The sequence below is a fragment of the Aotus nancymaae genome, unplaced genomic scaffold (genome assembly GCF_030222135.1).
Source record: "Aotus nancymaae isolate 86718 unplaced genomic scaffold, 86718_ANA_hifiasm-v0.15.2.pri h1tg000029l, whole genome shotgun sequence".
Taxonomy (NCBI): Eukaryota; Metazoa; Chordata; class Mammalia; order Primates; family Aotidae; genus Aotus; species Aotus nancymaae.
In genome coordinates, this window is record NW_026988442.1 from 46,071,145 (window position 1) to 46,097,235 (window position 26,091).

The 26,091-nt window shown below is 33.3% G+C and overlaps 1 protein-coding gene across 4 annotated transcripts in view; it reads left to right on the forward strand.

Annotated features, from left to right (window-relative positions):
- SCN7A (sodium voltage-gated channel alpha subunit 7) overlaps positions 1–25,327 on the forward strand; it is a 98,553-nt gene extending 73,226 nt beyond the window's left edge. For all 4 annotated transcript variants that reach the window (XM_064382642.1, XM_064382639.1, XM_064382641.1 and 1 more), the window contains 10 exons: positions 1,450–1,555; positions 2,790–2,944; positions 5,364–5,537; positions 7,502–7,609; positions 14,018–14,296; positions 15,477–15,530; positions 15,915–16,052; positions 18,553–18,657; positions 18,948–19,218; positions 22,237–25,327. In XM_064382642.1, the coding sequence (XP_064238712.1) occupies positions 1,450–1,555; positions 2,790–2,944; positions 5,364–5,537; positions 7,502–7,609; positions 14,018–14,296; positions 15,477–15,530; positions 15,915–16,052; positions 18,553–18,657; positions 18,948–19,218; positions 22,237–23,303 (2,457 nt within the window). In that variant the 3' untranslated portion in view covers positions 23,304–25,327. The remainder of the gene's footprint in view (positions 1–1,449; positions 1,556–2,789; positions 2,945–5,363; positions 5,538–7,501; positions 7,610–14,017; positions 14,297–15,476; positions 15,531–15,914; positions 16,053–18,552; positions 18,658–18,947; positions 19,219–22,236) is intronic.
- The last annotated feature ends 764 nt before the right edge of the window (positions 25,328–26,091 follow it).

Below are 26,091 nucleotides of genomic sequence, written 5' to 3' on the forward strand. Positions count from 1 at the left end.
CTTAATTGATTTATTTTTAAAATTAGAATAATACCATCTCACAGGAATTTTGGAAGAATCACATCAACTGGGTTATATACAAGGCTTTTTACAACTCTTTAAAAATATAAATGTAGGATGTATAATTTTAGTTATTGAGTGCCAAATATTATGTTTAAATTACTTAATGCCTAGTCTCAAATAAAAATATTGTTATAGATTTTATTTCATTAGAAATAATAAATCAATTAAGACTCAAATTATAAATCTTTTTTGATAGAAGATTATTTAATGGCATGAGAAAGTGATCACAATGTACTTCTGCTTTACAAAAAAATACAAGTTACAAGAATATATAAAACTAATGAAAATAATAAAAATATCTGTTTAAGAGTAATATTCTGCTGGATACTTATTTTATTTTTAGTTGAGCGCTATAATGATTTACTGACTATTGACCATGTAAGGACTAAAGCAAAAAAGGCTAATTATATTTCTTTGACACTTACTGTGTATAAGTCCAAGAGGAAGGAGAAAATATTGATAATTTCTTTTTTTTTGGCACTCTACTTTGCCTAGATTTTTTTCTTAATTTTTAAGAAATAAGATTGGTTTCATTCCAAATGTTAAAATGCACTTGCCTTAATTTTTGTTTTAATTAGAAAATATTACTTATATGCTATTAACCTTAGAATTTTGGTGATTTTAAAGAATGATCTATAGCATACATGTTATTAAATAAGTAAAACAAAGCATTGTGAGAAAATAACTTTAAAAAAAGGCAAAGAATATCATTTGCACTATTACTTGTGTAAAGCAATGACCACCTTATTCTACCCAGCCTTGACCTTCAGTCAAAAGCAGAATGAGAAAGAAAGTCAATCTCTGCATTTGGGCACTTTTCGTAAGACTGAGCCCCTTTCCCAGGCCTGTCCTTGTCCCTGCTCCTTGTGCCTTTCCCTCATTTTACTACATGATAAATTCATGTCAGTCCCATCCTATGATGACATACATAGGACCATCTGTACTGAATTTTACAATGAAACCTAAGTGCACTATTATCTACCTATCTTTAGCATCAAGGGATGATTTGTTTTTATTCTACTCATCTAATTGAAATAGTATATATGAGACACTTGTGACTTACTCCAAGAAAACTTTGGACCCCAAATCCTTTTGTGAATTGGAGACAGCCTATACATCTTTAAGGAACAAAGTGTTATTAACTAAATATTAGTTTTAATCTAAAATGTTATTTTAGATTAAATTAAGTATCACAATATTATTTAAACTTCAACTTGTACCAATCTGTATTTTAATATCAGTCATGAATTGGCCTAAAGTCTTTTAAACCTAATAATATTATTTCTGTATGAATTTTTTCTTACTTCTGAAAATGAAATAAACTTTAGCCACAGTGGGTAAATGAAACTTTACTCACTACCTTTTTGGCCGGACTTTACTTTTTAGAAAATAAAGCAATCTAGTTCATCTGAATGCAGTACAGTTGATATTGCTATCTCTGAAGAAGAAGAAATGGTCTATGGACATGAAAGGTCAAAGCATCCTAAAAATGGTAAGAAAATTTTGTTAATCTTGCTAGGAAACTAATTTGAATTATAAGTTGTCAAAACGTATATGTTCCATATCCAGTGTGTCAGTCAATTGACTGAAGCCTTATATGTTTCTTAATATTCATGTTAAATATATAAATGTCACCATTACAATTTGTTTTCCTCTGAAAGTTATAGGCTGTTTTTTATATAACTAACTTAAATATTGGCCCCATTTCATGAGCTCTAAGAACACTTCATTTGACGTCAATATATATAGGTATATGTGTGCGTGTGTGTGTGTACACACACACACACATTTCAGTGATGCTTTAACTCTACTGATTTTCTGTTTTACTCCTAAATCATGCTTTATTCTAAAGCACACAGTGGTTTAGCTATCAGTATAAAATCAAATATGAACATTATGTATTTTTACTCAATATTACTTACAGCATGAAAAATGTGTTTTGGAATCATCATTATCAATAATATTTCACTGCCACAATACTTCTCATAGTATAATTTGACACAAGACAAAATTCTAAAATAAAATGTTTTGGTCTGAAACTCCACCTACCTCCATTTCTTTGTTTTATCACCTGTATGTCAACCTCTTCTCTAGCCTCAGGTTTCCATTTTGCTAACCCTTTTGGCTACAGTGTAGAGTGCAGCCCTGTACACATGTACTCTACTCACAAAGTACCCCACAGTTCAGATTACTTCCGTAATAGTCTCAATCAAAATTCCCATTTCCATGCCACCTAAGAACTAGAATCAAAGCAATTAATTTAATTTAATTAATGTTATGCCTCTTAACATCTCAGAAGTATTTATGTTTTTAAACAAGAATCTATGTTATGTCATGTGAATCTTCAGAGTAAATTTTTAGGCATTATATCAAAATGTAACATTTAGAATAAGTGAGATATTTATGTATAGTTTCTTTTGTGGTATTAGTGAATATCTACTCTCAGACTGTTTACCAGAGTAGTGGGATGTTCTAAGTCATTTCTGCTTTTCACAAGGCCTTTCCTCTCCTTACCGCCAAACTGACAAGTCCAGTTTTCCTTTTTCTGCTCAGTGATTACAGTGGTCACTACACCATGGGTAAAAATTAAATGTTTATAAATCAGAGACTACCTAGATTAGAATTTGTAAATAAATAATTGCTATGCCACATAATAGAAAGTTTCAGTTGTTTACTTTTTCCTGAGTTTTCTAGATTGTTGTTCTTACTAGTTCCATTCTTGACAGGTTATAGACGTGCATCTTCACTTGGTCAAATCAGTGGAGCATCCAAGAAAGGAAAAATCTGTCGGAACATCAGGAAAACTTGCTGCAAGATTGTAGAGAACAATTGGTTTAAGTGTTTTATTGGCCTTGTTACTCTGCTCAGCACCAGCACTCTGGTAAGTGAGCAGCCAGGGTGCTTGATAGTTTGCTGGGGACAAATGTATTATAATTCTGTTAATTCAGAAAGTCAACACTGGGGTTACATTTCCAAAAATACACAGTATAGCACCAAAAAATGCTACATTTCATATTTTGTGATTTTAGTTTTAAAATCTAATTATTATACTTTCTCAGAAAGTTTATATATGCATCATTCAATATTAAATTTAATATTGCTTTTTAGTATATTATTTTGCAATAATTGAATTTCAAAATATATGATTGACAGTGGGAAAACAGAATGTGAATAGATACCTAATTCTTCTGATTTTAATGAAGTTTCATGTGTGAAACATTTTAATAATTTGCACATCCAAATCTGCTATATTATGCTTCTACTTAAAAACTTTGTTTTTAAGCCACTAAATTTGCAGTAATCTGTTACAGTCACAATAGGAAACTAATACATAGCCCTCTCTGGATCCATTCCCAGGAATGCTCCTCCATTTCCCGCTAGTACATGTTTCTAGGTCCTGCATAGGTATCAGGTTTTCTGGTATATAATCCTTCTCTTTCCTTAGCAATCTTAGTACTTCCCAGCCCACTGTATGAAGAGAGTTGACTCTACTTATACATGAGATGGCCAGGAGGGGAGGTAGAGTTAGACCTTAAAGAGAATTCTTAAAAGACACGTATCCTATTGTAGGCCTCTTCAGAATCCTCAAGAAAGACTCGATTCAGCTCGATCTTGTAGGGAGGCTCTGGAGCCCAGACTGCACCACACAGTTCCACCTTGAGTGATTCAAAGGGGCTGGCATTTATATCTCTATGTCATTCAGCTGTTGATTTTGTTGGGTCCCTCTAGGAATGAAAACATTGCCTCTCAGGTGGGGTAGCTCTTGTTTAGCAGAGGCAATTCTCCAAAGAGGGCTTCAGTTGTGTGCTATCAAGCAACACTCAGTCGCTGTGGAATAGGTAGATTTGCCAGCAAAGGAGTCTTGGTGGGCAGCTCCAACATCTACAGTGTTCAATGTGTACTTGAAAAGCGTATGTCATATGCTGTACCTGGGTGCTATTATAGTTTCTTATTTCCATTGTTCCCATCAACTATATCCTTAGTGATATAGGAAAGATGTTTTACTTTTGTTAGCTACAGAAAGAATGTGTTAAATCATCCCATCATGATTGCTTTTCTTTTTCCAAATTTTCTGTTATTGGCATAGGTTTTTGTTTATATATTTCGATGACTCATTATTTTGGACATACAAATGTACACTTGCAGTATTGATCTCTATTATTCTGAATTATCCTAAGATATGTATATTGACTAATTTGATATTAACTTTATTTTTATTAGAATTTACATGATAAATCTTTTTGTTCTGAAAATATTCTTGACCTTCTCCTTTCCTCAGTTAGGGGCCATTTGCTTTTTATTGATACAGCAGCTCTGTGATACCTTTACAAACAAATGCTTTTTAAACTGTATACTGTTTTTCTAGTTCTTTGCAGCAGGATCATTGGTCTGGTGAAGTCTACTCTACTCATGCTAATTGAAGTGGAGGCTTTTGTATATCTTTTTTGTTATATTTTGCATTATCTACCTGAATAATTGAATAACGAATAAATACATGTGACAAAATAAAATTTTTAAAGAACTTGATATTTATAATCTTTATGGATACTTTTACACCATAATTGGTTCAATTAAAAGTCATAAAATCTATTGTTATTTTGTATTTACTTCCATTTAACAGTAGGTTTTAATTTTAATCCTTGCTTACCTTTTTTGTTCTTTTATGTATATTGATACTGAAAGTCTGCCTGTCTGTTTTCAATGCTATAACATTTATGAAATTGCTTTCAATGACATGATCAGACTTTACATATTCCATAGTAAAATTAAGGTTGAAATTAAAACTAAGAAGCTTTGGAGAGACAGTTGTAGTTTTAAGTAATCGTCAGTGTTTCCAGTGGTTTACCTGATAGCCTTATGAATTTCTAAAGACATTTAAAAAACATACCTGTTTCTCTGTGAGTAAGTGGCATACATCTGTGAGCTGGCTACCTGGAATTACAGATAAGATCCATGTCAGATATGACTAAAGATTTTGTCTTTTATGTTAAGTTTGATTAACTGATTTTGGAGGGGAGTTTTGGATCACTGTTTAAAACAATTATGAAGCCAGGTTCAGTCTCTATAAGAAGTAGTTCTGTGACTAATTAATGATGTCTGCCATAGGCATGGCATCAAATAATAGTACTTATGGATTATGTCAATAAATACAAGCATAGTGAATCAGGCCTTGAGCCTACAACCTCTGACAGTGCTCACCATATGCTAATTAGAGGTGAAATTTTGTTCCCTTCTATATCAAAAGAGTTTTTAGAAATTATATGTACACCTAATCCTTTTTTTTTTTTTTTTACCCACAGGCTCTTGAAGATATATATATCGATCAGAGAAAGACAGTTAAAATTTTATTAGAATATGCTGACATGATCTTCACTTACATCTTCATTCTAGAAATGCTTCTAAAATGGATGGCATATGGTTTTAAAGCCTATTTCTCTAACAGCTGGTACAGGCTGGACTTCATGGTTGTTATTGTACGTATTTTAAAGCCAATTTAAAAGGCTATTTGATTTACTTTTTCTTCTTCACTCTTACTCTTTCACTTCATCTCAATTTATTGTATCTTTCCTTTCCCTGTCTCTCTACATTGTCGGTACATGACATCTTTCTTAGTTTGTAACGCTTAACATCTATCATTTTCTTCTCTTTCGAAATTTTAAAAGTTCAACACTTTATTTCTGGATTATTATAATAATCACCTTGAATATACTGCTAATGATATGTTTGTTGTACAGTATCCTGAAGATATATTAGCACCCTAAAATTTTTAATTCTTCCATTGGTTCAACTCTTAAATCATATATCACAATTAGACTACTTATGATGTTCACCAGTACTGGGCTGGTCCAAGCTCCCCAAATTTCTCATTTAGACTTCTATAATAGATTTCAAGTGGTGTTCCTGCTTCTGCCCTGCACACCTTCATTCTGTTTTCCACATGGTATACAGAGGAACTGTTGTGAAATGGGAGTCAGCGCATGTCAATTCTCTTGAAACCTTATGGTAAATACCCATCTCATTCAGGGCAAAATCAACAATCTTTGCAATCAGTGCTCCACAAGTCTCTGTGTAATCCAAACATATTCCCTGCTATTCTCCCTTTCCCCTGTCCAGGTCTATTTACTGATCCACCAGCACCAGCCTTCATGGAGCACCTCAAATATGCCAAGATTATTTTCATCTTAGTGCCTGTGCACTTATTTTTCTTTCCACCTGGAACTTTGCTGGCTTTGATGCCTTAGCAAAAATGAAACCTTTGAAAGTCTTTCCTTACAACCCTATTTAAAACCGCAATCACTCCAATATTCCCTTTCTGTTTGTCTGCTTACTTCATCTCCATACCCCTTATTAATATTATACCATTTGTTCATTTACTTTGTTTATTGTGTATTTTCTCCCACTAAGGAGTAAGTTCCATTAAGGTAGAATTTTTTTTCTTGTTTTTTTTTCCCCTCCTTTAAGTCCTGTGTCTAGAGCAATTTCTGTCATATTAGAAGGTTCTCAGTAAATTTGTTCAATGAATGAATGGCTTTTGATTCTACAAACAATGATAGAAGCTCCTCAATCTATAATTAATGATTTAAAATAGCTGACCTCTCTTTTCTAAGTTGGTTCTTTAAAATTAGCCTTCTACTCTAGCCAAACCATACTATACCTGCAACTTGACTTCCTGTTTCCTAGTCATTGTTCTTCTGTGTCCAGATTCCTTCATGTTTATGAAAATGATACCCAAAGTTCAAAGCCCACTTCAAGACTCTGTCTTTAATTAAGTGTAAAAAGAAATTTTTCATATATGTTGACTTGAAAATATAGAAAAATCTGAAGATATAATAAAAGTTAATCTTAGCCTTACCTTCTTACTCACTATTTATGAACATTTGTTAACGCTAAATATGTTTCCTTTTAAAATTTTACCTTAGTATCTGGTTATACTTTTTTGTAATGTATATACTTTGACATAACAATATTCATATCTTTCTTGATGCCTATCCTCTGAAAGCCTATCTTGTATATTGTCTTAACCATATTTGTATATAAATGCATTTGTAAATATATTTCCTATTTTTTTTAATGAACACACTGCATACCATTACTGTATTACAAGTAATTATGAAACCAATTCTTAATCTAATTTCAAACTAAAAAAATATAACTATAAATCATTGATCATAAAGAATATAAAATGTATAACTTTTATTTAATCTCACTAAAATATGTTCCTTATTACCAGAAAATAGTTTAATTTTTTTACAGTGATTTTAACACTGAATGATTTTCTTATAACTTTATGTATTTTGAAATATACGTAAAAGTGATTCACAAATTTACTGGTAAGTTTTTATTGTATAGCTCTGTTGTGATAAATACAAAGTTTATTTTACATGTTATTTTTATTAATATGAATCCTATTTACTCTTTTTTTAAAATACATATATAGGTGTTTTGTCTTAGCTTAATAGGGAAAACTCGGGAAGAACTAAAACCACTTATTTCCATTAAATTTCTTCGGCCCCTCAGAGTTCTATCTCAATTTGAAAGAATGAAGGTAAGAGATAAGTTTCAAAGCTAATCTACAGATTTTTATTTGGAAATGCTAAATTTGCACAAATTGGCAAGATTTGTTGTTTTCTCATTTGTACCTTTAACAATATTAATACAACAAAAACCTTACATTTCATTACTTAGAAATAGAGAGGAATAAGTACATTAGTTATGCTTATTAAGATTTAAGGTTCTTACTGCTCATAAGGTATAAAAACTAGTAAAGACAAGTAAAAGAAACTAGTATTTGAGAGAGAAAACATAGTTTAAAAAGCATATTTCTACCCCATATACACATGCATATTAATGAAATTGTCTCCATTTTAAAAATTTGTCAGAAAATAAAATGTCGATCAGTTAACAAACTTTAAAATTATACATTGTATATACTAAATGATTACTCACTGAATGAAAGAAAAGTTTGAATTTTAAGATAAATTTACTATTTTTAATGTCACAATTACCTGTCCTGTCTTCTTCACTCACATGTTAAAACCTCTTCTAAACAATGTAAAGAAAATTAATAGATTGAATATTATAAAATTGCCAGTGTTCAATCTTTTGTGCCTAAAATAGAAATCCGATAAGGCTCAACATAATTAAAAAAAAAATGGAGTCGGAGAGAGATCCAAGATGGCTGATCACTAGCAGCTCGGGCTCGTAGTTCCCAGTGAAAGCACAGAGAACGAGAGGACACCACACTTTCAGACGAATATTTGTTGCTCACGGACCAGGATTCCCAGCAGAGGAGCCCCACGTGTCGCCAGGGCGACTCTTGTGGCCGGCGCGGCGATTTTGCTGGTGCCTTAGCGCGCCAGTTTTTGGTACAGAGTCTGGAGATTCCTGGGCAGAAAAGCACCATCAATCTTAACACCGCTGTTCTGGCCAGCGCAGTGGATTGCTCAGATTTCGGAGCTGGGAATCAACAAGTTGGATGTCTGCTCAGAGACCTAGTTAGAAAGTCGGTAATTACAAAGACAACAGATGGATAAATATATAATGAAGGGAAGAAATCAGCGTAAAAAGGCAGAGAATACTCAAAATCAGAATGCCTCTCCCTCCACAGGGGATCGCAATTCCTCATCAGTAACGGAACAAGGCTTAATAGATTACGAGTGTGTTCCAATAACAGAAGCAGGTTTCAAAAGGTGGGTGATAAGAAACTTCTGTGAATTAAAAGAACTTGTTCTAACCCAATGCAAAGAAACTAAGAACCTTGAAAAAAGGTTTGACAAAATGTTAACGAGAATGGACAATTTAGAGAGGAATATAAGTGAATTTATGGAGCTGAAAAACACAACACGAGAACTTCGCGAAGCATGCACAAGTTTAAACAGTCGAATTGATCAAGTAGAAGAAAGGATATCAGAAGTCGAGAACCAGCTCAGTGAAATGAAACGAGAAGACAAGATTGGAGAAAAAAAGGATGAAAAGGAATGAGCAAAGTCTACAGGAAATATGGGACTATGTGAAAAGACCTAATTTATGTTTGATAGGTGTACCTGAATGTGATGAAGAGAATGAATCCAAGTTGGAAAATACTCTTCAGGATATCATTCAGGAAAATTTTCCCAACCTGGCAAGGCAGGGTAATATTCAACTCCAGGTAATACAGAGAACACCACAAAGATATTCTTCAAGAAGACCAACCCCAAGGCACATAATTGCCAGATTTATTAGGGTTGAAATGAAGGAGAAAATACTAAGGGCAGCCAGAGAGAAAGGTCAGGTTACCCATAAAGGGAAACCTATCAGACTTACAGCAGATCTCTCAGCAGAAACCCTACAAGCCAGAAAAGAGTGGGGACCAATATTTAACATCCTTAAAGAAAATAACTTTCAACCCAGAATTTCCTATCCAGCCAAACTAAGCTTTATAATCGAAGGAAAAATTAAATCCTTTGCGAACAAACAAGTACTTAGAGAGTTCACCACCACCAGGCCTGCTTTACAAGAGCTTCTGAAAGAAGCACTATACATATAAAGGAACAACCAATATCAGCCTTTCCAAAAATATATCAAAAAGAAAAGAACATTAACACAACGAAAAATTTACACTAACTAATGGGCAAAACAGCCAGCTAGCATCAAATGCCAGTATTAAAGTTATATATATTCTAATCGGATAAAAACCCAAAACCCATTGGTATGCTGCATCCAGACCCATCTCACATGCAACAATACACAAAGACTCAAAACAAAGAGAAGGAGGAAGATTTATCAACCAATCAGAGAGTAAAAATAAACAAATAAATAAAAAAGCAGGAGATGCAATTCTCGCCTCTGATAAAGTAGACTTTAAAGCAACAAAGAGCAAAAGAGGCAAAGAAGGACATTACATAATGGCAAAAGGATCAATGTAACAAGAAGAGCTAACTATTTTATAGATCAACGAGACAGAAAATTAACAAGGACATCCAGGACTTGAACTCAGACCCAGAACAAGTAAACTTAATAAACATTTATAGAACTCTCCACTTCAAATACATAAAACATACATTACCACCTCACACGTATTCCATAAGTGACTACATAATTGGAAGTAAATCACTCCTCAGTAATCGCATAGCATTTCATAGGTTTAAATGAAATATTGGTTGGCTGCTCGTTTGTTATTTTCTTCCCTTATTCCTTCCTGTTTACATCAAGTATAATTATTGGTATAAAAGAGGTTTTCAATACTCATTACTAAACTGCATTCTAGCCTGGGCAAGAAAGCAATACTCCCATTCTCTCCCTCTCTTTCTCTTCCTTTTTCCTCCTCTTCTTTATTCTTTTTCTTTCTTTCTTTCTAAAAAAAAACAAATGGAGTCTGTGACCACCACAAGTAATATAAGTATGTAGCTATACAGTGTGACCTATTGTATACAGAAATGGCAGAACACATTCAAATGTACCTTTTATTTTATAATCATACATTTATGTGTTTTTGCATTTTTATTTACATAGATTTTTCTCATGTCAGTCTGGCACTTTGATTACTACCTAATATCACATATTCATTGCAATGGTAGAATGTAATGAGAAAATTACTAATGTTTAGCCTTTATCTCTATAGTTGACACATTATATGTTAGGTTTAAACTGCTATTAGTTGAGAAATCATAACACTTAAATTCTTTCTACTTGATAAAAAATGAATGTTTATCTTTCTCTCAAAATTTGAGTGATTATTATAAATACAAACAGAAATATAGTTTAAAATATGTATTTTATTTTAAATACAATTTCAGAAATTTTAATACCACTTTTATAAGATTGTGTACATATATACATGTATAAGTACCAGTTCTTAAGTACATTAATTATATTTGTATATATACTTAGTCCATGATTGATGATAATCTTATAATTCATACAAATGTCTGGTTGACTCATTATAATAGTACTTAGGCCAGATCTGTTTCTTAAATACATTTGATTTATTTATATTGGGAAGTTAATATTTTGATTATGTGGCAAATACATAAAAATTCCTATTATGATAATATTTCATTTATAAACCTCAGAAACAAAAAAGCTAAAATCATAATTGTAATTTATATGATAACTTAAGAAACAGACTTCATTAACCATGTCATGAAGATCCACAAGGTGGTGATATTCCCCAGTGCTTTTAAACCAAAATAAAGTGGAAAATAAGCTGAAAAGAAAGTGATTTAATGGTTCGATAAGATTGAAGTTAAAATGATGAAACAGGCCAGGCACGGTGGCTTACACCTGTAGTCCTAGCAGTTTGGGAGACCGAGGGGCCAGATCGCTTGAGCTCAGGAGTTTGAGACCAGCCTGTGTAACATAATGAGACCCTGTCTCTACAAAAATTACAAAAATTAGCCAGGTGTGGTGTGTGCATCTGTAGTCCCAGCTACTTGAGATGCTGAGATGAGATGAGGTGAGAGGATCACCTGAGCCTGGGAGGTCGAGGCTGCCGTGAGCTGAGATTGCTCCAATACACTCCAGACTGGGTGACAGAGTGGAGACTGTCTCAAAAAAAGAAAAAAAAGATAGCCGCATTTCCAGTATAAATACATAAATACAGTTTAGTGCTAGGAAAATATTATAGAATATTCTAACATGTAAACTACAGAGGGCCTATTTACTCAAAACACACACACACACACACACACACACACACACACACACACCCCTAAATAAATATGTAAATAAAAATAACAAACTCTTCTTTATTTTTTTAAAAAAAGATAATACCAATTCTTTTTCTTAATAAATTTAGACATATATAGAGAAAAAAGCTAACAAAATCAACAAGTTGTCTGCCCCAATTTAGAGAAAAGCAGGAAGATATTTGCCAGGGTAACTGACTGTCAGAAATTAGGCACTGTAACATTTAATGCTGAACATCATTAGACTGGCAATGAGACAAGGGCTGTGGACAATTCAAGGTCAGGAAAACAGTAGCCATGCTTAGGACAGAGTTAGGTTCAGACCTGAAGCCTCCTCTCAATCTCTGGAAGTTCTGTAAATGATCGCTGAAGATATATCATTATATTAGGAAGCTACATGCACAGTTAATGATTATGTCTTTAATAAGTTTAAGGTCATAGGTACTGTCTACTTTTCAAATGTATGTGTCAACTATATCCACAGTTTTTATTCTCTATATATGGATTTTTCTAAGACACATGGCACTTTTCTTCAGCAGAACCATCAGTATACCTTTTAAAATGTTTAAAAGTATTAACAAAAGATCTGTGATCTGGTTTCAGAAATAAAAGTGTTACTGAAAGCACAATTAAAAGCCAAAATATTAATTCAAAGACAGACAACTATGGAATATAAGCAAGAATGTACAGGGAAAAGGATTAGTATCTAGTAATGGTTGAAGGAAGGAAAGGTTAGAATGGTAGAAAACAGAATCACTGGTGCCTCAGGAATAAAGTGAAAGAGGAAAGGCCAGGAGAGGGAAATCAAAAGTATGAAATTAAGAGAGGCTGAGCACAGTGGCTCATGCCTGTAATCCCAGCACTCTTTGGGAGACCTAGGTGGGTGGATCACCTGAGGTCAGGAGTTCAAGACCAGCCAGACCAACATGGTAAAACCCTGTCTCTACTAAAAATACAAAAAAAAAAAAAAAAAAAAAAAAAAAAAAGGTGAGGCTAGCATGGTGGTGTGTGCCTGTAATCTCATCTACTCGGGAGGCTGAGGCCTGAGAATCACTTGAACCCAGGAAGTGGAGGTTGCAGTGAGCCAAGATCGGGCCATGTACTCCAGCCTGGGCAAAAAGAGTAAAATGTGGTCTCAAAAAAAAAAAAAAAAAAGGAGAAACATAAGTAGTGGAAATATTAAAACTATGATACTAGATATAGCAACTGATTTGCATTTGCCATAGCAGCTTCAGTGGAGTAATAAGAATACAATTCTAATTTGAATTTTACTCCTACTCTGGAGTGACTCACCAGTGACACCAAATGGTTCAGTGAGGATTGAATCCTTGTGAAGTACAGCAACCATTTAGTTTCCTGAAGCCTTGGCTTCATTGACAGTATAATCTCTTGGTCTTCTGATTCCCCTGACTACTCATTCACATGTTATATTTCACTTAAAATCTAATACATGTATTTTAAGATAATCTCATACATACACACAGGTTCAATTATCTTGAATTTTCATTTCTGTCACACCACAGGAAATCAATAAGCATATATATCATATAATATCTTATATATATCATATATATTATATCTTTTATATGCATATATAAGCATATATCTTATATAATATATCTGATATATCATATATTATGTATCTTACACATTATATATTGTATAATATACATATTACATCTTACATATATTATATATTATATATCTTATATATAAGATACATATATAAGATATAGATGCTTATTGATATCTATCATTGATATATGATATAAGATATATATAATATATAATTATATCAATAAGCATCTATATCATATATGTAAGATACATGTATATCATATATTATATATACAATATATATCTTATGTATCTTATATATAAGATAGATATATAACATGCATATTGTGTATCTTTGATATATAATAAATATTATATATTATATATAAGATATATAATATATATGCATATATATTAAGCCAGTGAAATAATTACTTAGTCTAGTATTTATTTTAGTATTTGTGCTAATCAGCTCTGTTTTCATTTAATGATTTTTTAGTACCAACATTTTAAGAATATCTAGATTTGAAAATTTTTTTAAAAAATAAAAATTCAATTGCTATTTAGGTTATTTCAGTACCAGCATATGGGCTGTTAAATCTTTAGATATGGCTTTTTAGGTTCTTTTTTTAACGTATGACATTGTATCAATTAGTATTTTCAATCTGATCAAAAATTAAAACAATTTCACATTTCTTATCTAAAGTTTACATTTTTTTTAAATATGCCAGGTGGTTGTGAGAGCTTTGATCAAAACAACCTTACCCACTTTGAATGTGTTTCTTGTCTGCCTGATGATCTGGCTGACTTTTAGTATCATGGGAGTACACTTATTTGCTGGCAAGTTCTATGAATGCATTGACCCAACAAGTGGAGAAAGATTTCCTTCATCTGAAGTCATGAATAAGAGTCAGTGTGAAAGCCTTCTGTTTAATGATTCCATGCCATGGGAAAATGCAAAACTGAACTTTGATAATGTTGGAAATGGTTTCCTTTCTCTGCTTCAACTAGTAAGTACACTTTTGACTTTTCCTTATTAATTATATATTCATCCATATTGTAGGTTGAATGCAAAGGACAAAGTGTGAAAAATTAATACATTTGGTTATAAAACATTTTAGCAATTAGTAGATAAATGTAATGGGATATACAACACTAGACTCATTTAAAGAGACAAAAGTTAAATATTGTCCCTGTCCCATTGGAAGAAAGAAGTGGAGATGCAGGAAAATTTAACAGAGGAAATACAGGTACTGGCCCAAAGTATTTTTAACACCACTGATCATGTTATAGGGTAATGTATTAGGATTCCCTGGAGGAACAGTATATACATTATATGTATATATAGTAATATGAGTTTATTAAGTATTAACTTACATGATCACAGGGTCCCACACTAGGCTGTCTCCAAGCTTGAGGAGCAAGGAGAGCCAGTCTGTGTCTCAAAACTGAAGAACTTGGAGTCCGATGTTCAAGGGCAGGAAGCATCCAGCATGGGAGAAAGATGTAGGCTGGGAGCCTAGGCCAGTCTAGCCTTTTCACGTTTTTCTGCCTGCTTTATATTCACTGGCAGCTGATAAGATTGTGCCCATCAGATTAAGGTGGGTCTGCCTTGCCCAGCCCACTGACTCAAATGTTAATGTCCTTTGGCAACATCCTCACAGACACACACAGGATCAATACTTTGCATCCTTCAATCAAATTGACACTGAATATTGACTATCAGAGGTAATAATTCTTTGGTCCCATCCAAGTCACTTGTTTTTATCTCTTTAGTATTTTGAGAAACTGCTACTCAGTGACTCAATATCTAGCAGATATGAAGAGGTAAACAATTCCTCTCATCTCTCTCACAGAAAAGCATATGTATATAGCAGCCACAAGTCACCATGACACATGGCAGCATGTATTTATTCACCATTTATATATCTGTTTCTCTATTTATCTTTTTCTAGTCATATTATCTTAAAATATTTTGTTACTAACTACAAATAAACTAAGTACTTGAAATAGTTGTTAACAGACAGTATAATAATGAAAATATTAAAGATCCCAATTACACAGTATGTAGAAGTGTGGCAAGCCTGTATCAAATGTTTCAGTGTACTAATAACAGATTGAGATTTTACTTTTTATTTTCCACGAAGTATAAATTTTCATAAGACTTATAAATGTGTGTCGTTTTTACAGGCAACATTTAATGGATGGATCACTATTATGAATTCAGCAATTGATTCCACTTCAGTAAGTATAATATGATTTTAAAGCCATTGTTAGGATACAAGTAAAGTCACTCTTGTAATTCAAGCACAGAACACCAGTAATAATGAATAGAAATCAAATGCATTTCAGGTTGAGTATTTCATTGGCAATGAAATTCTTCCTTGGTTATTATATACAATGATTGAGGCCCCATAGGCCCATTTGAAAGATTATCAGATTTTGCAACAATGACGAATGAGATAAACTTTAAAATTCAAATAAACAAAGCAGTGATATCCTTTTGCCAAACAGCAAAAAAGAAAACAGCTCCTTAGGTAGCGTTGTCTGGTTTTCTTGTCATAAATTGTTTTATAAAACTTTTTTTAAAAAGCTAATATCAATAATTTGCTTATTTTAAACTTCTAGATAAATATGCAGCCTCGTTTTGAAGACAACATCTACATGTATTATTACTTTATCAACTTTATTATACTTGGAGTATTTCTTCCACTGAGTATGCTGATTAGTGTTATTGTTGATAATTTCAACAAGCATAAAATAAAGATAAGTATAAATATTGTTTGTTTATCCAATGTCTGAGAAAATCAAGCATATATATATATGTAAATTCCCTGCTTCAAATAATTGGCTTTGGATTCAGCTTAATGTCATTTTATTTGACGTGTATCTTTAAAAATCATGATTAATGTTCTTGCACATTGATGAACATTGCTAAAATGTTCATCTTTACATTGATTTCTAAATCCAAAATAGGTACTACACAGTCAAGTTTAAAAGTTAAAAATTACAAGTGTCGGGCCAGGCGCGGTGGCTCACGCCTGTAATCCCAGCACTTTGGGAGGCCGAGGCGGGTAGATCATGAGGTCAAGAGATCGAGACCATCCTGGTCAACATGGTGAAACCCCGTCTCTACTAAAAATACAAAAAATTAGCTGGGCATGGTGGCGCGTGCCTGTAATCCCAGCTACTCAGGAGGCTGAGGCAGGAGAATTGCCTGAACCCAGGAGGCGGAGGTTGCGCTGAGCCGAGATCACGCCATTGCACTCCAGCCTGGGTAACAAGAGCGAAACTCCGTCCCAAAAAAAAAAAAAAATTACAAGTGTCTGTGTATATGTGTTTTGAAAATAATGATGTGCTAAAAAATAATTACAGTAAGTAAAATTTTATATCTTCACAAATATATGAAGAGTTCAAGAAAAAAATACTCTTTTACTTTGTTAGATTTAAAGACTTCATAATCATAGCCAGCACGGACATCTTTCTAAGTTAGAGTAGCTCTTTCTGCTAGAAGTAGAGAGAGTCATAAATCCTAATTGGATGGCCTAAGTAGGAGTGCTTGAACCCGATAAGACAGAATTCAGAGACAGAATTTAATTACTGCATTTCATGCCATTTCTAAAAAGAGACTCCCTTCAGGGTCTCCACAAACACAAAGAATTCAAAAGACATCTAAGTCAACTTATTGTACACGGGTACCTAATCTCTTTTGGAAAGCCTTCCAAAAAAGTCAAAGCAAAGAATAGTTTAATGTTGAAATTTTATCTTCAGCCATGTAATCAAACTTTAGCCATGTGTAAAAGCTGGTACAGTAGATCCTCCTTATCCAGTAATACCTGAAACCACATGGTAGTACTGAACCTGATTGCTGTAAATTGGAACATGTTTCTGTTCGTGTTAAGATGCCTTTTCCATGACTAAGGCTTATCATGCACCGTGGCCATATGCAGTTTGAGGCACAACAGCAAATCAAGCATAATTTGTTTTTTGTTATTCACAGTTTCATGGACAGAAGATTAATTCATACCATAGATTTAGCAACCTTGACATACTGTTTTTTCTCTCCTTAAGTCCAGCATTTTCACCTTTTCTCTTAAAGAAAGCACTTTGCCACTTTGCAGCTTCTTTTCGGCACATCCAAATGCCAGCATCATTTCTTTTGCGTTTGGGGGTTATTAATTAAAATAAGGATGACTTGAACACAATCACTGCGATAATAGAGATGGCTGCAAAGTGACTAATGTGTGGGTGGCATAGACTGAGTGGCTATGCTGGACAAAAGGATGATTCACATCCCAGTCTCCCCAGAGCAGGATGGCACAAGATTTTACCATACTACTCAGACCCATGTGAAATTTAAAATGTATTTAACTACTTACTTTTAGAATTCTTCATGTAATAATTTCCAACTGTGGTTGACCATGGCTAACTGACACTGTGGAAAGTGAAACTTCAGATGAGGGGAGACTACTGTATATCACTCTTGAGTCTCCACTAATGAAATAGGAGTAGAGAGCTGAGTGATAAAATGTGATTTTGTTTGGATGCTTCAGCTTTCTACAAGTATCGACCTTGTAAGATAATATACTAGGATTTGCTTCTAGGCTTTGAATTGGTGACTGCTGTCAATTTAAGTGACCAGGTCCTAATTTAGAGAAAATATTTCCTAATTCCTAGGACATGGCATTATTCACTTCACATATATTACATAAGATACTGAAATTAGCACTAGAAACACAAAAATGAATGAGCCCTCAAACATGCTATGAAGAAGCAAGCACAAGGTACTTTTGGAATAATAGTAAAAAGTATCTTCTGATAGTATTTGAAAAATAAAGCAATATACAGTCATATAAAAGTGATCACATATGATTATTTTTGTTCATTTCTGTTTACTAAAAGACACAGATCAACTTTTCCTTTAGCTATTGAGCTCAACCTTTCTTAGTAAATATTTCCACATATCTCCTGCTGTTTCTCCTTTGTCCCTTTATACAACCGTATGTGAAAATAGGATTGACAATCTCCTAGGAAAGTGCACTTAGAGATTACTGAATTTTGGTCACTATTGGCATGTAATTTTGTATGTGCTTTTTATGGATTTTTGGCAGAAAGTCAGATATGTTCAAGCATGATTTCATTCATTGCAGTTAAGCCTTTTTTAGAGGATTAAATCAGTAATTGCCAAGTCTTTAAAAGGAATATTAACATAAGGGAACATTTGGATTAAGTGTGATTTTAATGTCTTTTTCTTTCCTTTCATTACCTGGGAGGCTCAAATATCTTTATAACAGTTAAACAGAGGAAACAGTACTCCAGGCTGAAGAAGCTAATGTATGAGGACTCTCAAAGACCAATACCTCGCCCACGAGTAAGAAATGTCTAGATTTTTTGAAACTTCAATAGAAGTGTTTTTTATATATTCTCTTTTAAAAACCTTGACAAATGCTTTTGACAAAATTTTCGGGTCCCTTGACAAAGCTTTTAATGGTCATTTTGTTTGTTCTGACTATATGTTATAGTTTGGCAAAAGTTTAGGTTCACACTTACTCTCCTATTTATTTTGGGAAGAAAACTGTAGAGTATAAAGACTGTATATAGGTATATGTATCCTGTTAATAGGACTATTACACCTGTTTTGTTGTTTGTTTCTTCCCACAGAACAGGCTCCAAGGATTCATTTTTGACTTGGTAACAAGCCAAGTTTTTAATGTCATTGTTATGGTTCTTATATGTCTCCAAGCAATAGCCATGATGATAGACACTGATGAACATAGTCTACAAATGTACATTGCTCTCTACTGGATTAACTTAATTTTTGTTATTCTATATACCATGGAATGTATACTGAAGCTCATCGCTTTGCGTTGTTTTTATTTCACCATTGCATGGAACATTTTTGATTTTATGGTGGTTATTTTCTCCATCACAGGTAAGATTTTGTTTAGTCAAATTTTATTCATAATAATATTAATTCAAGCAAACTCTTACAGTAAATATGTCATGAAATATAGTCTCCTAATAAGCAAAACAGGTAGGGATTTTAAAAAAATTTTCAACAGAAATGCTTCACATTTGTATTCATACATATACCACCCATGCCAGATAGAGATAAGATGTTCAAAAATATTTCTTGAATAACAAAGACTTTGCATCACAAGCTACCAGGTGAATGCTTAGTCACCCCTTCATATATATGTTAGTTTTATAATATATGTTATAATATATGTTAGTTTTCTAGATGACACTAGAAAGATTTTATGTCTTAGGATGATGTAACCTTTCAAGTTCACTATTATTTCCTTCCCTCTAATCTCTGAAACTATTTATAATTTACACACACTAGAGTTTCAGGCTTCAATGAATTTCTTGCTTGTTTTCTCTTACTTTGGAGATATCGCTCTTTTATTTAATAAATACACTTGATTATTTTCTATGTGAATAAATATTGTGCTATACGCAAAAAATTCAGTAGTAAACAAGATAGGCATAATTTCTGTGTACACATAGCTTGGAGTCTATTAAAGGACATAGATAATTAAAAAGTACATTTTAATACCATGCTATTGAGGTTTTGGTAGAGAAGGCACAGGGTGCTACAGCAGCACAGCAGAAGGAGGTGACCTCATCAGTAAGTAGAGGTAAGAGAAAATGTTATGGAAGGCGTGAAATCTACTTAGAGACTTTTCAGGTAAGGAGATAGCCAGGCAGAGAATTTACTGTCAAAGAGTTTCAGATAGAGAGCAGATTTCTGCTTCCCCATAACACACATATTAGGATGCAAGTTCCATGAGAATAGAAACAATATTTAAGAGTTTATTGCATCAATATTTAAGAGTTTACTGTTTCTACTGTTATGGGGAATAACACACATATTAGGATGTAAGTTCCATGAGAGTAGAAACAATATTTAAGAGTTTATTATTCTATGTATTGAGTAGTAGAAAATGTAGATAAACTGTTTGCCCAGATGTGCTTCCAAATGGTCACTCATTCAGTTGATAGTGGAAACAATGCAACTAACTACTGAGAAAAACTGTTAGAAGCTTCAGAAAAGAAGAAGCTATTAGAAAAACCGATAGAAAAGTACATGAAGACAGGAGGGAGCTAATTGGAAGAAGGCAGAGGATTGATGGAATTAGAGTCCTATGAGAATGAAGAGAACTTCATCAGAGAACTGGAAGGAAAAGCAATTGCAGTCAGAGAGAAAACAGTTTGAAGTTTCAGAAGGCAAGATATCCTGGGTCCAGAACGTGGTTATAAATGTGGATTTGTAAAATGATGGAGAAGAGTGTAATAACATGAGAAGACCAAAGACAGAAACTGGCTTTTAAATGGGTTGTTGATGGTGGGTACTAAGGTGAAATGAGAGACAGTAAGTCAATTATTGAAGTCTTCAATGAAAATGAATGAAGAATGAGTAGACCATAAAGCCAAGGAGTGGTAGGAAATGATGTCTTTGAATGGCATGATCCACAAAGTGTCAAAAATTTATTTTATTTTTTCTTTATAAAAATAATAGGAAGGAAAAGTGACCAGAAGTCACATTAGGAAGACAGAAAGATACCTATTTTTTTCTTTCTGACCCAAGGAAAGTGGAGTGGGGAAAAATGAGCTCCTTGCATTTGAGAGGGTTGCAAGGGAAATAGAGTCTTCAAGATAGAGGGAGATTTAACCATCATCCTCAGCAAACTAAAACAGGAACAGAAAACCAAATACCACATGTTCTCACTCATAAGTGGGAGTTGAACAATGAGAACACATGGACACAGGGAGGAGAACAACACACACCAGTGCCTGTTGGAGGCTGGGGAGTGAGGGGAGGGAACCTAGAGGACTGGTTGATGGGTGCAGCAAACCACCATGGCGCACATATACCTATGTAACAAGCCTGCATGTTCAGTACATGTATCCAAGTGGGTTTCTTTAGTAAAAGTAAAGAAAAGCAAAAATTTTAAAAAAAGAACCACACCCTTGAAAAAAAAGAAATTGGGTTAAAAAATTTAGTTTTGGGAATGAATAGAGATAGGGTGAGGATAGAACATCAGAGGGAAATGTCATCTTAGCCAGAGACCAAGTTTAACAGAAATGTTGAGACATGATTCCTCCAGATTCAACAAACCTACCATATCACTTAGAAGCCTCATGGGATTCTTCTTTCCATTACCGTCTCAACTCAAAATAAACTACATTCTCTCTAATGCTTCCAGAGAATATCTCTTAAACCTTTGTACTTATAATTTTACCTTGTTTTACATTTCTTGTCTTAATCACTGCCATATTTTACTCATCTAACTACCACAACTACAGAAAAGTTCTAAACAAAGACTTATTTATTCAGTTCACATTTAAAGTTCCTGGAGCCCCAGTAGTATTTATGAAATAAAGAAATTAAATTACAATCTATAAATAACTGAATACCAGACATTTCTATAATTGTATTTATCAATTAGGTCTTTCTGCCTTATAATTATTTTAAATGTCCAGTTTAAAATAATTCTAAATTATAAGTTTTCTGAAGTCAGAAATCATGTCGTTCATCTTTGCATATTTGTGTGATAAATTTATTAGGCATTCAATCAAGGTTGCGTGGAACTAAATGCCTTCATCCAATAGCAATAAAAAAATCATGACTATTGTCCTAGATTATAGAATCAGGTCATCTGTAATTCCAGAAGAACTTGATCTATAATACTCTTAAGATGATGTTACAGAAGAATAATCTTCCAACTTTACCTAGATACCTGAGCATTGATACAACTAGTATTTGGCTGACCTGAACTTTCAAGATGCTAACTGTTAAATGAGAATGGTTAGTAAAATGGAAGGAATTAATAAAGGATTAATAAAATATAGGGAAAAACAATTACCTATAAAATAATTTATAGTCTTTAAAACATAATTGTATCTGAATAATTGTATAGCCTGCCTTATCTTTTCCCACCCCCAGGACTATGTCTGCCTATGACAGTAGGCTACTATCTTGTGCGTCCTTCACTTGTGAAACTGATACTTCTCTCACGGATCATTCACATCCTGCGTCTTGGAAAAGGACCAAAGGTGTTTCATAATCTTATGCTTCCTTTGATGCTCTCCCTCCCGGCATTATTGAACCTCATTCTTCTCATCTTCCTGGTCATGTTCATCTATGCCATATTTGGAATGTACAATTTTGCCTATGTTAAAAAAGAAGCTGGAATTAATGATGTGTCTAACTTTGAAACCTTTGGCAGCAGTATGCTCTGTCTTTTTCAAGTTGCGATATTTGCTGGTTGGGATGGGATGCTTGTTGCAATTTTCAACAGCAAATGGTCTGACTGTGATCCTGATAAAATTAACCCTGGGACTCAAGTTAGAGGAGATTGTGGGAACCCTTCTGTTGGGATTTTGTATTTTGTCACTTACATTCTCATATCATGGGTGATCATTGTAAATATGTATATTGTTGTTGTCATGGAGTTTTTAAATATTGCTTCTAAGAAGAAAAACAGGACTTTGAGTGAAGATGATTTTAGGAAATTTTTTCAGGTATGGAAAAGGTTTGATCCTGACAGGACCCAGTACATAGACTCTAGTAAGCTTTCGGATTTTGCAGCTGCTCTTGATCCTCCTCTTTTCATGGCAAAACCAAACAAGGGCCAGCTTATTGCTTTGGACCTCCCCATGGCTGTTGGGGACAGAATTCATTGCCTTGATATCTTACTTGCTTTTACAAAGAGAGTTATGGGTCAAGATGTGAGGATGGAAAAAGTTCTTTCAGAGATAGAATCAGGGTTTTTGTTAGCTAACCCTTTTAAGATCACATGTGAGCCAATTACAACTACTTTGAAACGAAAACAAGAGGCAGTTTCAGCAACCATCATTCAACGTGCTTACAAAAATTACCGCTTGAGGCGAAATGACAAAAATATATCAGATATTCATATGATAGATGGTGATAGAGATGTTCCTGCTACTAAAGAAGGTGCCGATTTTGGCAAAGCTAAGGAAAAATCACCTATTCAAAGCCAGATCTAATCCCACTTAACACCTCTTTGCAATTTTCTTCACATATCTGAAAAATATTGAAAGCTGAAACCAGAAATTAAAAATCAGAAAAAGTAGAGATAATGATCAATTCTTTACAACCCATGGTAATTAAGCTTGTATTCACAAGACTTCATGCCAAATTGACTTTTTGGCACTATATCTAACCAGTCAAGACAACCCTTAATATTGCTGCAGTGAGTTTAAAGCAGGTTAAAGTGGCCACTTGACAATCTCATGTTTGTTTTCTTTAGATGGCTTATATTATTCATACCTTCTAGGGAATGAAGGGAAATGGTGATATAGATACTCAGCAGCAGGGGCTTTCTTTTCTATTTTATGTCTAATTTAGTGGGCTTCAAGTCGCCACTATTAAGACTTACTCACAAATAAGCAAATACTTTCCTGATATGTGATGGTGAAATGCTACCGGCCATTAAATCATAAACTTGCCTAGACAAATGCCAATTGGAAGAAGGAGAGGGCAGTTACTTAGAAAGAGTCTTTGAGATCAATCACGGAGATTCCTGGGGTGATTAACATTGCATTTGAAAAAGATTGGTTGAAGCTCTTATGTTCATTTTTGTATGTTCTTGTTCTCTTCTTATTTTGGAACTGGCAATGAAAAGGATTTCACTGTTCTCTGTCTCCTGGTTTCTCATTCTGTTTGGCTAGTTCCACCTAAGCTCTGACTCTTGAACAGGACAGATTCATAAAACAAGAAGCATAAAGGAGAGTTATGACCTAAAATTTTTTTGCATTTTCTTCTCATTTACATCTATTTTTTTAGAAAGTATACATTTACTAAAAATGATCTAATAGATAATAGGTTAATAGACTCAAGCTTACCTTATTATGAAATTGATGTATTTTTACCAGTTATTTCTAATGTAAAATTGAATATGTAAGATCTGACAAATGTATGTTGAAATATGAATTAGAAAAGTTGAGAGCTATTATTATGTACAGGGATTTCCATAGTGTCTTGACCCTTAATTAGGAAGTTGTGGCCACTTCAAAGTACTTTTCACTGTACTTCATAATTCTTTATAACTTAGAGAAAGACGACGTTCACTCAAACTATGAGAACTATGAATTAGGAGACAAAAGCTTAAATTGGTTGTTGTTTTATAACGTTAGTTTGTACAGGTGAGTTTTCCCTTATATATTTATATTTTCAAGTTTTCTAATCTCATCACATGCATCAATACTCTATAAAATGTTTTATATTCAAAGAACTTTAAAATCCTAAACATTAGTTTTCACTATTGAAATTATTTTTTAAAGATAGGCATAGACGGTTGTCCTTTGACTTATTGATACAAATATAGTCATTTACTTCCATGTAGTTTGAGATTTTAAGAGTTATTTCAACTGTATGAAGATTGATTTCAATGTGCCTACTAGGCCCTAAAAGATTCAGAAAGAAAATCTGTGTACTATTGACTTAAATGTCATCATTTAATATATTATATAACATTCAATATATTTTATGTATTAGTAATTGTATTTTATTATGAATGCATGATCTCAAGCCTTAACTATTATCACCTTTTTCTGCCCCTCATAAATTAAATAACCTAACCAAGATGCCTTTGGGGAATGCCCTAAGCAAATGTAATTTCAGGGTGGTGGTGGTTGTTTTTTTTTCTATAAATGTTCCTTCCCTTTCTCCTCCTGCTCTCTGTCATGTTACGGGGACCAGTGGGGAACCAGTGTTAAATTGGTGACAATGTGATAGCTGGTGCTTCATCTAAGCTTCTCAGTTTTCTATTTCTTAGGAATGCTCTACTGTGGAAACCTTCAGATACTTAAACTGAATCGTAACTTGCTTCTGTTAATTGCATAAAGACAACACACTGATTTTAGTTTGAAAAGCGTATCTTTTTCTTGTAAACTGTGTTTGCCAGTTACCTTCCAAAAGCTGTGTAAAGAATTATTTTTAACAAAGTCTTAACAACATATCTTACTTTTTACATACTATAGAAAATAATAAATAAAACTTGTTAACCACATTAAGCTATGTTTGTTTTTAATTTTATAAGTCAGTTTGGCAATTTTATGTAGTATATTTTTTAAAAATAAGGTTTACATTAAAGTTTGTTTATTCAGACTTAAAAATAGAAACAATTGTACTTTCTTTAGATCATGTAATTTTGTGAAATAAATTTTAGCATGCTTACCAGAGGCTCCTATACATTAACAAGATGTAAAAAGAGCACTCCTCTTATCAAAATTATAATGATAATTTTACTAGATATATTTTCATATTATTAGAATTTACTTTCTGGAAGATAATACTGAAATTAAATTTTTTGGTACACTACTATTTATCAATTTCTGCATCTTCAAAAATTCCACTGTGCTTCATTAACAAATTAATACACTTGAAATTGTTTTAAAGATAATAGTAACAGGTACCACTTACTGAGCACACTGTTATGCCCAGCCTTATCCTACGTATTTATCATGCATGAAGAAGTGATCACTCTTCATGCACATTAGTTGGATTCTAGGATGTGTTCGTATGAGGGAAAGAAAAATGCATGAAGTGATCACACTTAGTTTATAGATGAAGAAAATTAGGTTTAGAAAGGATACGAAGTTTTTATATGGCAGAGACCTTGTAAGTAAAAAGGTGAGGACTCTAAACCAGGTCCAGTTCCAGAGCCTTAATGTACTCTCTCTCACACTCACTCTCTCACTCTCTCTCTCTCTCTCCATCTCCCTCTGTCTCATTTTCCCCCACTTGGTGGAGGAAATTTTTAAAAAGTAGAGA